Raw genomic sequence first — 14724 nt, 5'->3', positions numbered from 1 at the left:
TCATGGACAGTGTGGATTTTAGTACATTCCAAGATTATAAAGACTCGTATACACTAAGTATACCAAACATTAACACCTTTTCTAATATTGCGTTGCACCCCCTCCCCTTTTGCCCTCAGAACAGCCTGAATTCGTCAGTGCATTTCACAGGGATGCTGGCCCATGTTGACTCCAATGCTTGCCACAGTTGTCAAGTTGGCTGGATGTCCTTTGGGTGATGGGCCACTCTTGATACACATGGGAAACTGTTGAGCATGGAAAAACCCAGCAGTGGCACCTACCGTAATCCATTCAAAGGCACTTAAATATTTTTGACTTGCCTATTCCCTTTCTGAATGATACACATGCACAATCCATGTCTCAATTGTCTTTAATCTCTCCTCCCCTTCATCTACGCAGAGTTTAAGTGGATTTAGAGGGGTTCCGGGCTTAGGGCAGGCAGGCCCAGTGTTGGGTCCACCTCGATGACCTGCTGACGGGATGAAGAGTGACAGAGTGTAACTGGCTCTGCCTGATTACTCCAGTACATTCAATACCCATTACACAAGCATGGGGAGAGGCCTGTGTTACATTACCCAGAATGCTTCACTCTTATTACCTAGGCTGCCTCTCTGTCCTGTCAGCTGTTGTCTAATAGGGTTACAGGCATTCTCTGGCACTTAGCACGAGGTCACAACTAAGCTACTTATACCACGTAGTGCTCAAGTCGAGACTAACTTTTTCCATAGGTGGCGCTGGTGCTACAAACTTTTTCAGTTCATGGCCCAGCACATGATTTGGTCGCACCAATTTTGACCTGACCTGTGTCCAATAACGTCGGCTCGGATTCTAACCAGCAACCTTTTGGTTACTGGCCCAACTTTCTTAACTGTTACGCTACCTGCCGACCCTAAAGTGACCTACCCTCCATACACATAATTATACTGAACAAAAATATAAACGCAGCATGTAAAGTGATGGTCCCATGTTTCATGAGCTGAAATAAAAGTTCCCGGAAATGTTAATTCGCACAAAGTTTCTCTCTCAAATTGTGCTGGGGACAATAAAAGGCCACTCTAAAATGTGCAGTTTTGTCACACAACACAATTCCACAGATGTCTCAATTTGAGGGAGTGTACAATTGGCATGCTGACTGCAGGACTGTCCACCAGAGCTGTTGTCAAAGAATGTTATGTTCATTTCTCTACCATAAGCTGCTGTCCAACCTGCCTCACAACCGCAAACCTCATGTAACCACGCCAGTCCAGGACCTGCGGGGTCGTCTGAGACCAACCACCCGGACAGCTGATGAAACTGTGGGTTTGCACAACCGAAGGATTTCTGCACAAACTGTCAAGCGTCTCAGGGAAGCTCATCTGCATGCTCGTCGTTCTAACCAGGGTCTTGACCTGACTGCAGTGGGCAAATGTTCACCTGGCATGCTGGGGATGTGTGCTCTTCACAGATAAATCCCAGTTTCAAATGTGCCGGGCAAATGGCAGTCGGCGTGTATGGCTTTGTTAGGGCGAGTGATTTGCTGATGTGAACAGTGTCCCATGGGGGGGTTATGGTATGGGCAGGCATAAGCTATGGACAATGAACACAATTGCATTTTATTGATGGAAATTTGAATGCACAGAGAGACAGTGACGAGATTCTGAGGCCCATTGTTGTGCCGTTCTACCGCCGCCATCACCTCATGTTTCAGCATGGTAATGCACGGCCCCATGTCGCAAGGATTTGTACACAATTCCTGAAGCTCAACATTTCCCAGTTCTTCGATGGCCTGCATACCCACCAGACATGTCACCCATTGAGCATGTTTGGGATGCTCTGGATCGACATGTACGACAGGGTGTTTGTTCCCACCAATATAGTTGTCTTTTAATTCAATTGCGCGTCTTAGCAAGAGTCCATTGTTTGGCTAGCTGTTTTTGTCCTGTACAGCGTAGGCTATACGTGAGGGCAGAGTTTGCTAAACAAATCACGATATAATTTTGCCAGGTAGGCCTACTTCGCAGTCAACATTTAATTAGGAAGGGTTTTTGGGAAAGCCTTTACAAATGTTCATTCAAACAGATCATAATGACCGAATTGCGCATGGCAAAGACTCAACCAAGACTTCGGACCCAACTTTTTGCGTACATTGTACGCATACTCATTGCTGTATTTGAATAAATCTTGACCATTTTTTAAAAACAAAGCAAATTGTGAACCAACAACTTGCTGCATATTGTTTTTTTTCAGTGGCACCCTAGCAACCAATTGAAAATTTGTTGCACTGCTAAATCAAAGGGTCGCTAATGTGAGTGTTTTGAGCCATGCCACGCTAAACTAGCAGGGCTGACACAAACTTTACCCTATAGCACACACATAGACGTTTACATAAATGCACGTTTACGATCATGATTACACATACAAACTGGGGTAGAGGTAAAATAAAGCAAACTTCCATTGTTAAAGTACTGTAGTAACTTGTATGATAAGCCGAATTGAAGCGGAGTTGTAGTAGCTACTAAGTAAGTGGGCTTGTTTTAGAGAGCACTTATTCACTCACTGACTGGCAAGGCACCATTCAGATACTCCCCTGGAGTATACAGTAGAGCTATAGACAGGTGGGCCATTCTGTCAGTGCTTCAGCCAACTCTTCTGTGTTCATTCATACCAGATGGTATCTGTAGGATGACGAGGCTTGCCGTTTTTTGCTACAACACATATGAGCTTCCACCCAGACAGGTGCTTTTATTCCAACACTGACAGAACACAATGAGATATTCCATTCTACCTGCCTGGAGGCCATCATTAACTGGATTGAGGGACAGAGAAGGGGAGTAAGAGATCTGTACAAGGAGGGAGGAAGAGGGGTAACGGAAGGGAGGGCGGGGACTGTATGGGGATGGGAGGAAGAGACAGCTCATTTGTAGTCTGGATTCTATATCCTAGAAATGGAATGATTTCTATGTTTTGTATCCTCCAGCTCAGAGAGGGAACTTCAATACTCTGCTTGTGGCTGTGCTAGCAGGTAGGGGGTAGCATGGGGGACTGATGCATATTTGATGAGGGTTAACAGGTAGAAATGAGAGCGATGGAGAGAGAAGAGTGTGACACTGCTGTAGTATAAATCTCCTATGTTAGATAATTAGGGAGATGGTGGTAGAGGAAACAGTCTGTGAATTATACATGTAGCCCTACAGGGGGGAGTAGTCTCTTTCGCCCTCTCAACCGCTTTCTGTCAACACCCCCCCACCCCTTTCTCTTCTCTCAACATGAACTCACCGGGTGGACAGAAATCTATTGATCTGTTTTTTTTTTTCCTCTCACCCTCTCTTTTGTCCTTCTCTGTTTTGATTTTGACCCCTAGTGTCAGTGCTGCTTTGGAGTCAGAGTGATCCTGGTGACAAGTCTGTCTAATCACACTGTAGCAGGGTTGCTGTGTGAGGTTCCTTCAGTACATAGTTGACTCGGAATAAGATGGTACGTTAGTAGCAGCACGTTTTCTTTGGAACAGCACTATTAATGTTTAGGAGAAAGACTGATCGAAGGCTGTGGGGTAAAGTAACACCAATATCTATATGGACACATGTAGTGTGTGTGTGTGCAATAATTTCTATGTAGCTTATAGCATTAGGTCAACCACTGAGTTATGACTGGTGTGTGTGACAGGACATTATACCCTAGTAGTCGTATGGAGACGAGTGTTGTGATATGGTGTGGGTAGTCATTTATAATGGATGTTAGTTCCACAGGCTGTTGAGCTGTGTTCATTTACTGTAATTGACATTCCCATAGAAATCCCCATAGAGCGGTGATCCTACGCACAACACAGTGGTGTATTGAAGGGTAAACGCTGTTAACACTTTTTTTACATTTTTTTTTTGCATAAGCTTTTACCCACCTTTTGCTGAAAAAAATGCATTGAAAATATAGGTGCTTTACTTCACTCACTGTGAACGGCGATCAGCGTTTAACACCTATTTTTATCACTGATAATACATTTGACAACTGTCACCTCAGCACTGATCTACAGTATGGCAGTGTTTACCTTACCATTCCTTACCATTGTATAAGGGCGGTGGATCTCCTCACTTAGCTTTGTTGTTCCTGACCAGAGTTTGACTTCTATTGTTTTCAACTAACTCAGTTGAAAACAGTAGAACTCAACTCATCTTGTCCTCTGCTCCAGTCTTTTTTTTCCCTATTTATTTTGGGGTGGGTTGGATTGGCTTTAATATTTCAAATTGATTGTGGCTTCTACGTTGTAGAATAATAGTGACGACATCAAAACTATGAAGTAACACATTTATGTAGTAACCACAAAGTGTCAAAAAATAAATGAAGAATCTCATATAAAATATTTAGATTTAAAGTAGCCGCCTTGACAGCTTTGCACACTTGGCATTCTCTCAACCAGCTTCATTAGGTAGTCACCTGGAATGCATTTCAATTAACAGTTGTGCCTTGCTAAAAGTTAATTGGTGGAATTTCTTTCCTTCTTAATGCGTTTGAGACAGTTGTGACAAGGTGGGGTGGGGGGGGGGGGGGGTAATACAGAAGATAGCCTTATTTGGTAAAAGACCAAGCCCATATTATGGCAAGAACAGCTCAAATAAGCAAAAGGAAACGACAGTCCATTGTGACTTTAAGACATGAAGGTCAATACGGAACATTTCAAGAACTTTCATAAATTCTTCAAGTGCAGACGCAAAAACCAGGCGCTGTGATGAAACTGGCTTTCATGAGGACCGCCTAAGGAATGGAAGACCCAGAGTTACTTCTGCTGCAGATGATAAGTTACCAGCCTAGGAAATTGTAGCCCAAATGAATGCTTCAGAGTTCAAGTACCAGACAGATCTCAACATCAACTGTTCAGAGGAGACTGTGAATCAGGCCTTCATGGTCGAATTGCTGCCAAGAACCACAACTAAAGGACACCAGCTTGGTCCAAGAAACAGGAGCAATGTCCAAATTTGCTTTTTTTTTTTTTTTTTATCCAACTGCTGTGACTTTGGGAGACGCAAAGTAGGTGTGGTTCCCACCGTGGAGGAGGTGTGGCGGTGTTTTGCTGGTGACACTGATTTAATTTATAACTCAAACCACACTTAACCAGCATTATGCAGTAATACACCATCCCATCTAGTTTGCGCTTAGTTCCACTATCATTTGTTTTTCAACAGGACAATGACCCAAAACACACCTCCAGGCTGTGAAAGGGCTATTTGACAAAGAGGGAGAGTGATGGAGTGCTGCATCAGATGACCTGGCCTCCACAATCACCAGACCTCAACCCAATTGAGATGGTTTGGGATGAGTTGGACTGCAGAGTGAATTCAAAGCTGCCAACAAGTGCTCAGCGTATGTGGGAACTCCTTCAAGACTGTTGGAAAAGCCTTCCAGGTGAAGCTGGTTGAGAGAATGCCTAGAGTGTGCAAAGCAAACGGTGGCTACTTTGAAGAATCTCAAATATAACATATTTTGATTTGTTTAACACTTTTGGTTACTACATATATAATATGTTCCTTTATGGTTGTATCCTATATACAGTGGCTTGTGAAAGTATTCACCCCCCTTGGAATTTTTCCTATTTTGTTTCCTTACAAAAGTCAATTTTAATTCCAGGTTGTATCATTTGATTTAAACTACATGTTTACCACTTTGAAGATGCAAAATATTTTTTGTGAAACAAACCAGAAATAAGACAAAAAAACAGAACTTGAGCGGTCATAACTATTCACCCCCCCAAAGTCAATACTTTGTAGAGCCACCTTTTGCAGCAATTACAGCTGCAAGTCTCTTGGGGTATGTCTCTATAAGCTTGGCACATCTTGCCACTGGGATTTTTGCTCATTCTTCAAGGCAAAACTGCTCCAGCTCATTCAAGTTGGATGGGTTCTACTGGTGTACAGCAATCTTTGTCATACCACAGATTCTCAATTGGATTGAGGTCTGGGCCTTGACTAGGCCATTCCAAGACATTTAAATGTTTCCCCTTAAACCACTCGAGTGTTGCTTTAGCAGTATAATTAGGGTCATTGTCTTGCTGAAAGGTGAATCTCTGTCCCAGTCTCAAATCTCTGGAAGACTGAAACAGGTTTCCCTCAAGAATTTCCCTTAATTTAGCGCCATTCATCATTACTTCAATTCTGACCAGTTTCCCATTCCATGCCAATGAAAAACATCCCCACAGCATAATGCTGCCACCACCATGCTTCACTGTAGGGATAGTGTTCTCGGAGTGATGAGAGGTGTTGGGTTTGCGCCAGACATAGCCTTTTCCTTGATGGCCAAAAAGTTCATTTTTGGTCTCATCTGACTAGAGTAGCTTCTTTCATATGTTTCCCACATTCCTTTTGGCGAACACCAAACGTGTTTGCTTATTTTTTTTCTTATACTTTAAGCAATGGCTTTTTATCTGGTCACTCTTCCTTAAAGCCCAGCTCTGTGGAGTGTATGGCTTAAAGTGGTCCTATGGACAGATACTCCAAACTCTGCTGTGGAGCTTTGCAGCTCCTTCAGGGTTATCTTTGGTCTCTTTGTTGCCTCTCTGATTAATGCCCTCCAGGTTAAGTCATATCACAGATTCTCAATTGGATTGAGGTTTGGGCCTTGACTAGGCCATTCCATACATTTAAATGGTTCCCCTTAAACCACTCGAGTGTTGCTTTAGCAGTATGCTTAGGGTCATTGTCCTGCTGGATGGTGAACCTCTGTCCCAGTCTCAAAATCTCTGGAAGACTGAAACAGGTTTCCCTTAAGAATTTCCCTGTATTTAGCGCCATCCATCATTCCTTCAATTCTGACCAGTTTCCCAGTTCCTGCCAATGAAAGCCATCCCCACAGCATGATGCTGCTGCCACCACCGTGTGTGGATGGTGTTCTCGGGATGATAAGTGTTGGGTTTGCGCCAGACGTAGCGTTTTCCTTGATGGCCAAAATGCTCAATTTTAGTCTCATCTGACCCAGAGTACCTCCTTCCACATTTTTGGGGAGTCTCTCACGTGCCTTTTGGTGAACACCAAATGTGTTTGCTTATTTTTTTCTTTAAGCAATGGCTTTTTTCTGGCCACTCTTCCGTAAAGCCCAGCTCTCTGGAGTGTAGGCTTAAAGTGGTCCTATGGACAGATACTCCAATCTCTGCAGTGGAGCTTTGCAGCTCCTTCAGGGTTATCTTTGGTCTCTTTGTTGTGCATGTGTGTATATATACTGAGATCATGTGACACTTAGATTGCATACAGGTGGACTTTATTTCACCAATTATGTAACTTCTGAAGGTAATTGGTTGCACCAGGTTCTATTTAGGGGCTTCATAGCAAAGGGGATGAATACATATGCACGTGCCACTTTTCCATTTTAAATTTTTTTGGAATAAGGGGGGGCCAAAAATGTCATTACACAAAATAGTCCATATTGGTTAAGTGGATGTCCATTACATGAAATCCAAATAAAAATCAATTTAAATGACAGGTTGTAATGCAACAAAATAGGAAAAAAATGCCAAGGGGAATGAATACTTTTGCAAGGTGTGTGTGTGTGTGTGTGTGTGTGTGTGTGTGTGTGTAAATTCAGCAAAAAAAAGAAATGTCCCTTTTTTCAGGACCCGGTCTTTCAAAGATAATTCATAAAAATCCAAATAACTTCACAGATCTTCATTGTAAAGGGTTTAAATACCGTTTCCCATGCTTGTTCAATGAACCATGAACAGTTAATGAACATGCACCCGTGGAACGGTTAAGACACTAACAGCTTACAGACGGTAGGCAATTAAGGTCACAGTTATGAAAACTTAGGACACTAAAGAGGCTTTTCTACTGACTCTGAAAAACACCAATAGAAAGGGTCCCTGGGTCCCTGCTCATCTGTGTGAACGTGCCTTAGGCATGCTGCAAGGAGGCATGAAGACTGCAGATGTGGCCAGGGCAATAAATTGCAATGTCTGTACTGTGAGAAGCCTAAAACAGCGCTGCAGGGAGACGGGACGGACAGCTGATCGTCCTCACATTTGCAGACCACATGTAGCACCAGCACAGGATCAGTACATCCGAACATCACACCTGCGGGACAGGCACAGGATGGCAACAACTGCCTGAGTTACACCAGGAACGCACAATCCCTCCATCAGTGCTCAGACTGTCTGCAATAGGCTGAGAGAGGCTGGACTGAGGGCTTGTAGGCCTGTTGTAAGGCAGGTCCTCACCAGACATTACCGGCAACAGCGTCGCCTATGGGCACAAACCCACCGTTGCTGGACCAGACAAGACTGGCAGAAAGTGCCCTTCACTGACGGGTCGCGGTTTTGTCTCACCAGGGGTGATGCTCGGTTTTGTGTTTATTGTCTAAGGAATGAGCGTTGCACCGAGGCCTGTACTCTGGAGTGGGATCGAGGTGGAGGGTCTGTCGTTGTCTGGGGAGGTGTCACAGCATCATCGGACTGAGCTTGTTGTCATTGCAGGTAATTTCAACGCTGTTCGTTATAGGGAAGACCTCCTCCCTCGTGGTACCCTTCCTGCAGGCTCATCCTGACATGACCCTCCAGTATGACAATGCCACCAGCCATACTGCTCGTTCTTGGCGTGATTTCCTTCATGGCAGGAATGTCAGTGTTCTGCCATGGCCGGCAAAGAGCCTGGATTTCAATCCCATTGAGCACATCTGGGACCTGTTGTATCGGAGGGTGAGGGCTAGGGCCGTTTCTCCCCCCCCCCCCCCCCCAGAAATGTCAGGGAACTTGCAGGTGCCTTGGTGGAAGAGTGGGGTAACATCTCACAGCAAGAATTGGCAAATCTGGTGCAGTCCATGAGGAGGAGATGCACTGCAGTACTTAGTATCTGGTGTGGCCACCAGCTGCATTGACTTACTTTTTTTGACCCCCCCCCCCCCTTTGTTCAGGGACACATTATTCAACTTCTGTTAGTCACATGTCTGTTGAACTTGTTCAGTTTGTCTGTTGTTGAATCTTACGTTCATACAAATATTTACACGTTACGTTTGCTGAAAATGAACGCAGTTGACAGTGAGAGGGCGTTTTTTTTCTTTTTTTGCTGTGTGTGTTGCAGTCACTTTGCAAAGATTTTAATCTGGCGTCACTTTGTGTATCCGTTAATGTGCCATGTTCATCAACCATGTGCCTCCAGTCTTTGTGAGAGGAGCTGCCCTCTCTCTTCCAGTATTCATGAGACTCTGGTTGTGTGCGCAGGGACAAAAGGTGAGCAGGAACACAGGGCTGAGCTCCGGCATGGGGCTGAGCTCCGGCATGGTCTGCCCAGTCACCTGATGACACCTGACACTACTGCAGTCAGCCAGGCGAGGAGAGGGAGAGACAGGGAAGGGAGGGAGGGAAAGAGGTCAGTAAGAAAGAAGAGGATCGGAGAGACTGGAAGAGGAAGCCAGAAGGAAAAGTGGAAACGAGAAAGAAACGTTGCATTAGTGAAACAATTACCGGAGTGTTCTCTCGTCTGTCAGCTGTGTATTGTGACTAGTGACCAGCATCTTAGCATCGCAGTGGCTCGGCTCAGGATACATAGCATAGCAGTGAAAGGAGCCAAGTGGGACAATGTAAGAGGATCACAATCTCATCCCATGATTATCATTCTGTACTGCAGTCTGCAGAGGTTGAAATTTAATCACAGCTCAGAAGCTACCAGAATAACGGCCCCTTGTAAAGATGTGACAATATGTTCCAGATCATTTCAAAGGTTTTGCATTTTCTTTTAAAAAAGACCAGATTTTGAAGAAATGGAAATTGTATTCTGGAATCTATTTGTCTGTCTGTATGTGGATTAAAAACGGGGCTAAACAAATGTGGTGATAATCATCTTCGTCATCATTATCATCATGATGATACCAGTCATTAATGTGTTGTTTTTCAGAAGAGGAGTTGAGGAAGCTACGAGAGGAAACAAACGTGGAGAAGATAAAGGAAGAGCTGGAGAGAGAGAGAGGGAAGAGGCTCGACCTCGAACTGAGGATGAACGAGGTGCTAAAATCCAGGTCGGTGATAGAGAGAGCGAGGGGAACAATGTGTGTCATCTCATTCTCTTAGTGTTGCTCACTTAGAGATAGTCACGTCCCTCTCTGTCTGTGTGTCTGTCTCTCGGTGTGTATCTTCTGTGTTGTTGTTTTTGTCGCACTGCTTTGTTTTATCTTGGCCAGGATGCAGTTTTAAATGAGGACTTGTTCTCTGCTGGCCTACCTGGTTAAATAAAAAAACCAAAGGTGTGTGTGCTGCCTTCAGTGCTGCAACCCTGCCTACCCCAGTGAGTTGTCCTTCAGTGGGGTGGATCAACCTGGGCTGCAGCGGGTATAAATAGCTTGAAAACTAGATTGGTGACATGCAAAACATGTTGGGACTATATAACAAATACCAAAAGATTTTGTTTTTGGGCTGAATTTTCCTTTAAGTAAAGCGTCGTGTTCACCCAGTCCATTCAGAATGGATTTCAGTGGCATTTTACCTCCTGCCAAAAGGACCTTCCACCACGTGGAATGTCTCCTAGGCCTTACAGTAAGGTCCACAAGGGCATAGAGGGACATGAAGATACATTATACATCAAATAACCAAAATTATAGGGGGCATAAAGCCCATGAAGGTTATACTTGAATGTTTGTTTACATAGTGTTGCAAAGACTCACTCTTTTTCTCTTTCTCCTCTGCTTTTTTCCTATACTTCTATCTACCAGGTTGGAAGACTCGCCGCCACAGCTTGCCCGTAAACCCCCGTCTCCAACGCCTGCTGCCAATGGCAAAGACACAGGTAAGCAAGGCAGAAAGTGGACTATGGTGTAACACCTATGACTGCGGATAGTATACCCCAAAAACCGCCCCTACCTGTACTGTTTATGGAATTGAAGAGACCAGATTGATACTGCTCACACCAATCCCAGATCTGTAAAGATCTTAAATAAGATGCCAGTTTCAGTATTTAACGAGCCTCGCGTCAGAAGAAACCTTTGTCAGAAACAGCAGTAACTCCCATAGATCAGTGAAATAAAAGGGTTTGTAGGACTACAGAGCAGCCAGAGACTGTGGGAAGGCATTCAGGAGTCCGGTTGAAGCCAGTGATAGCCCGGTGGGGCTGTAGACCTGACGGGAAAAGAACAGGAGCCCGACGTTTCCTCTGACTCTATAGGGACTGTGGGAAGACTGTAATAACCCTATATGTGTGTGTGTGTGTGGGGGGGATTCAGGATGATGGAGAATATTTTCTCCATGGGGGATTTCACATATTGACAAACACACTCACAAAGGATCTTGAATCACTTGAGACAATGTGCAGAATACCTGTTTTTCATCAAAGTTAGAGGTGTGTGTGTGTGTGTGTTCTCATATCAAAACAATTTCTTCAAAAATTATCTGTTTCCCCATTCATTTTAAAACTCTAACCCAACCGTAAGGACAGGCAGCTTTAATAGCAGTGTTTAGTGCAGAACACATTCTGGGTGCTGAACATCATCTTTACCAGATATATTTTAGTGTGTGTGGAGCACAGATTACTGGCAGGCAGCCTATCTGCCAGCAGGCTGGAAGAAGGACACTGTGTGCGTGGGACGGAACAGTTTGAACTGTAGAAGTATCTTTTGTAAAAGCAAAAATCTTGATTCTTTTAGGGTTCCAGAACCAGTTTGTCTAGTAGCTTCAGGTGCTGGTGACACCGGCGAGGGTTTTATTGTAGGAAATGGGCTAGGTTTAATCTAGGCCAAACAGGCCCACGGTGTTAGTTAGAGCAGCCTCGCCAAATGTAGAATGTGTGTATGTGCGCGTACATGAATTTGTGTTTCTGTAAGAGACACAAGGAGCTCAGTGTGTAATTTAGGTTAATGGGTCTTTGGTATTAACTCTAAATTAAACCAGCGTCTTAACAGGGAGATATACAGACCTGTATCTCCTTCTCTAACTATCTTCATTTAATAAACAGCTTCAGGTAGTTAGAAGTTGCCCTTGGACACCGAAATTCCAAACCGACAGGGAGGCAACTTCATTGTACTAATTATAAACCTGCGCTGCCTGTAACCTCTCTTCCTGTGTCTGTCTTGTCCTCGCTCTCCCTCTTTCTTGTCTTTTGAATGTATATTTATTTATATTCAGTAACAAGACAAAAGAACAAACATAAGTCCTCTTTGACGTGTACAGTAACATGAAACGCCCACTAACAAATACAGAAGCCTAATGAGAAAATCACCTTCAACTCTGCCCCTCCAGATAAAGAGAAGCCGCCGCAGGGGGAGACCCTGTACTTGCGGGCGTGGAGGTGGCTCTATGACAGGGTGGGGGTCTACATAGAAGACTTCCGTTTCGTCCCGGAGGAGAACACTGTGGAGGCTGAGGAACCACTAAGCGCTAAAAGGTGCTTTATTGTATTCATACGATGGGTTGTGTAAATTCTCGAAATAGAATAAATGGGTCCACCCCATCATGGATTATTGGTTTAAATTGGAATGTCTGTTCTTGTAAACTTATTTCTATGTACTAAAAGGTGAGTACTGAACTAGGTGGTGAAAACAGCAGTCACATTGAGAGGCTGTGTTGTAGTAGTCAATATCTGAACACGGTGAATTTGTTGCACCCCACATGGCCAGTACGCTACCACTCACAGAAACAGTAGTCTTTCACCCTAACCTTAACAGTAGTGATGTGAATTCTATACAGACACGAGCCCTCTGGACCTTCTCTATATGTTGCACATCACTAAATACAGTGTCTGTGCCCTCTGGTGGTGGCTTGACCACACTACCACTCTCTGCAGCCATTGACTGAGGCTATAGACATTGCCCTGATTTAGGATCAGCTTCACTATCCCCCAATTCTAACCTTAACCATTAGGGGGGTGAACTCCACACTGATCTTAGATCAGTGTCTAGATGCAACTCATACATCATGCTCCACTTTAAGCTGTCTGGGTTCAGTCTAGGACTTGGCTCATTTTGCTGCTCAGCATAGGTCAGATTGTATAGGGTTTACTCATCCTTCAGGTCATGGGCTGCTGTGACCTTAGACAGGAGAGTACTGCACACATACGTACACAGTTTGAAGTGCACACGGATTGGATAAAAGTTGGCAGCACAGGTAGAAAGCTCTAGAAATAAAGAATGTGCTGTATTGTAGCTGACCTTGTGGCGAGAACCGAGAGAAATGGATTGAGTTCTTCATTCTTTCCTCTCCTCCTCGCCTCTGTGTGACTCATAAACAGACTGATCAGTGGGTTGAGGTGTTGCCACCTCCACAGGAACATTTCGCTCTTTCAGTAGATGTTTGAGGATTGTGTTCCCCCACTGTGTGGTGGCTGTGTAAAATGCATGCAAAAATTCCTGTTGTAACATCTACCGTTTGTGTGTCCCTCTCTCCAGGCTAACAGAGAACATGAGGCGCCTCAGTGAGTATTTATGGATTCATTCCCACTCAGAACAGTCATACCTTCTGCCGTTGAGCTACTGCTGTCAGATATTGTAATGTGACAAGTTGATTTGTGTTTTTTCCAGAGCGAGGAGCCAGACCTGTCACTAACTTCATGAGGAACCTCTCAGCCTTATCCAACTGGCACTCAGTGTACACCTCAGCTATTTCCTTCATAGTGAGTACAACTGCTCCTGTCTGTCTTTTTAAAGAGATATGCGAGTCATGTCCAAATCATCTAGAAGTAACGTCATTGTGCTACACAATTCATCTGAGTAACTTTAGGATGATTTGGACATGAAGCCCCAAAAAAATGCTAATATTGGTACCACTGACTTATTGGAGTTGTGCCACAAATATAAAAAGTTAGCATTTGGAAATGGGGCCAGGTAAACAAAAACAAAGCATGGATTGCTGTCATACCATGTCCATAGACTGCTTACAGGGTAAGGAAACCTAATATGAAACTGTATGAGTTTGACTACTGGAAACAGTATCACTCGACTTTGACACATGCTATTCCATAGAGATGGACATCGACCAAATGTCACTTCTGTTTGTCTCTTCAACTTCCTCTCATTCGATGTCTCAAATCTCCCTCTATATTCAGTAGTGCTTGTCATTTGGAAGACTTGTATATTACATCTAGTGATTGTGAGAAATAGGATGTAGGCTAAGTGCTGGATGAAATGATGAATGTCATTTGTATTTCCTCCTGTCTCAGATCTACATGAATGCTGCGTGGCATGGCTGGGCCATCCCCATGTTCCTCTTCTTGGCCATCCTGAGGCTCTCCTTGAATTACCTCATTGCTAAGTAAGACATGCATACAGCACACACACACACACACACACACACACACACACACATTGATATAACATTGTCATTTATTGATGGCGCTGAGTGATGCAACTATACTGAACCAGAGCATGTGAGTGGAGCTGGAGCGTCGGACTTCTCATCCGCTCCAATTTCTCTCCAGTAGCGCTCACTTCACGAGCTCAGGGCATGCCCGGCCCAGCATGCATCTGTAGTCTACTTGTGTGCTGCTAAAGCCCCTTACTTTAGCTACTGTCATGGAGTTCACTAAATATTGTCATGAAGAAACTGATAAAACATGCAGGTGCTAAATCAAGGTGACTTATAAAGATGAGGAGCCAGAGAGGGAGTGCAGTGATGTCCACAACTAAGGTGGATATATAAGTAAGTGTTTCAATGTAGCAGAGTATTTATAACAAATCTAAATCTTAAACATTTTGTTAATTTTTGTTCTATTATCTATACAATGGGCCATAATTGATTTTGGCCCAATAGGCCTGGCATATTCCCACGTTCAAGGAGCTTTCTGTTTTGATTGGGTT

At 44.1% G+C, this 14724-nt stretch overlaps 1 protein-coding gene across 3 annotated transcripts in view; it reads left to right on the top strand.

The window, feature by feature from the left end:
* The window catches only part of gramd4a (GRAM domain containing 4a), a 60631-nt gene that overhangs the window by 35429 nt on the left and 10478 nt on the right, over positions 1 to 14724 (top strand). For all 3 annotated transcript variants that reach the window (XM_014152777.2, XM_014152776.2, XM_014152778.2), the window contains 6 exons: positions 9843 to 9963; positions 10654 to 10727; positions 12173 to 12317; positions 13318 to 13343; positions 13450 to 13541; positions 14088 to 14179. In XM_014152777.2, coding sequence (XP_014008252.1) covers positions 9843 to 9963; positions 10654 to 10727; positions 12173 to 12317; positions 13318 to 13343; positions 13450 to 13541; positions 14088 to 14179 — 550 coding nt within the window. The remainder of the gene's footprint in view (positions 1 to 9842; positions 9964 to 10653; positions 10728 to 12172; positions 12318 to 13317; positions 13344 to 13449; positions 13542 to 14087; positions 14180 to 14724) is intronic.

Source organism: Salmo salar, chromosome ssa17 (assembly GCF_905237065.1).
Source record: "Salmo salar chromosome ssa17, Ssal_v3.1, whole genome shotgun sequence".
NCBI lineage: Eukaryota > Metazoa > Chordata > Actinopteri > Salmoniformes > Salmonidae > Salmo > Salmo salar.
The sequence above is the reverse complement of the archived record's forward strand: the minus strand, read 5'-3'. Positions and strand labels throughout refer to the sequence as shown.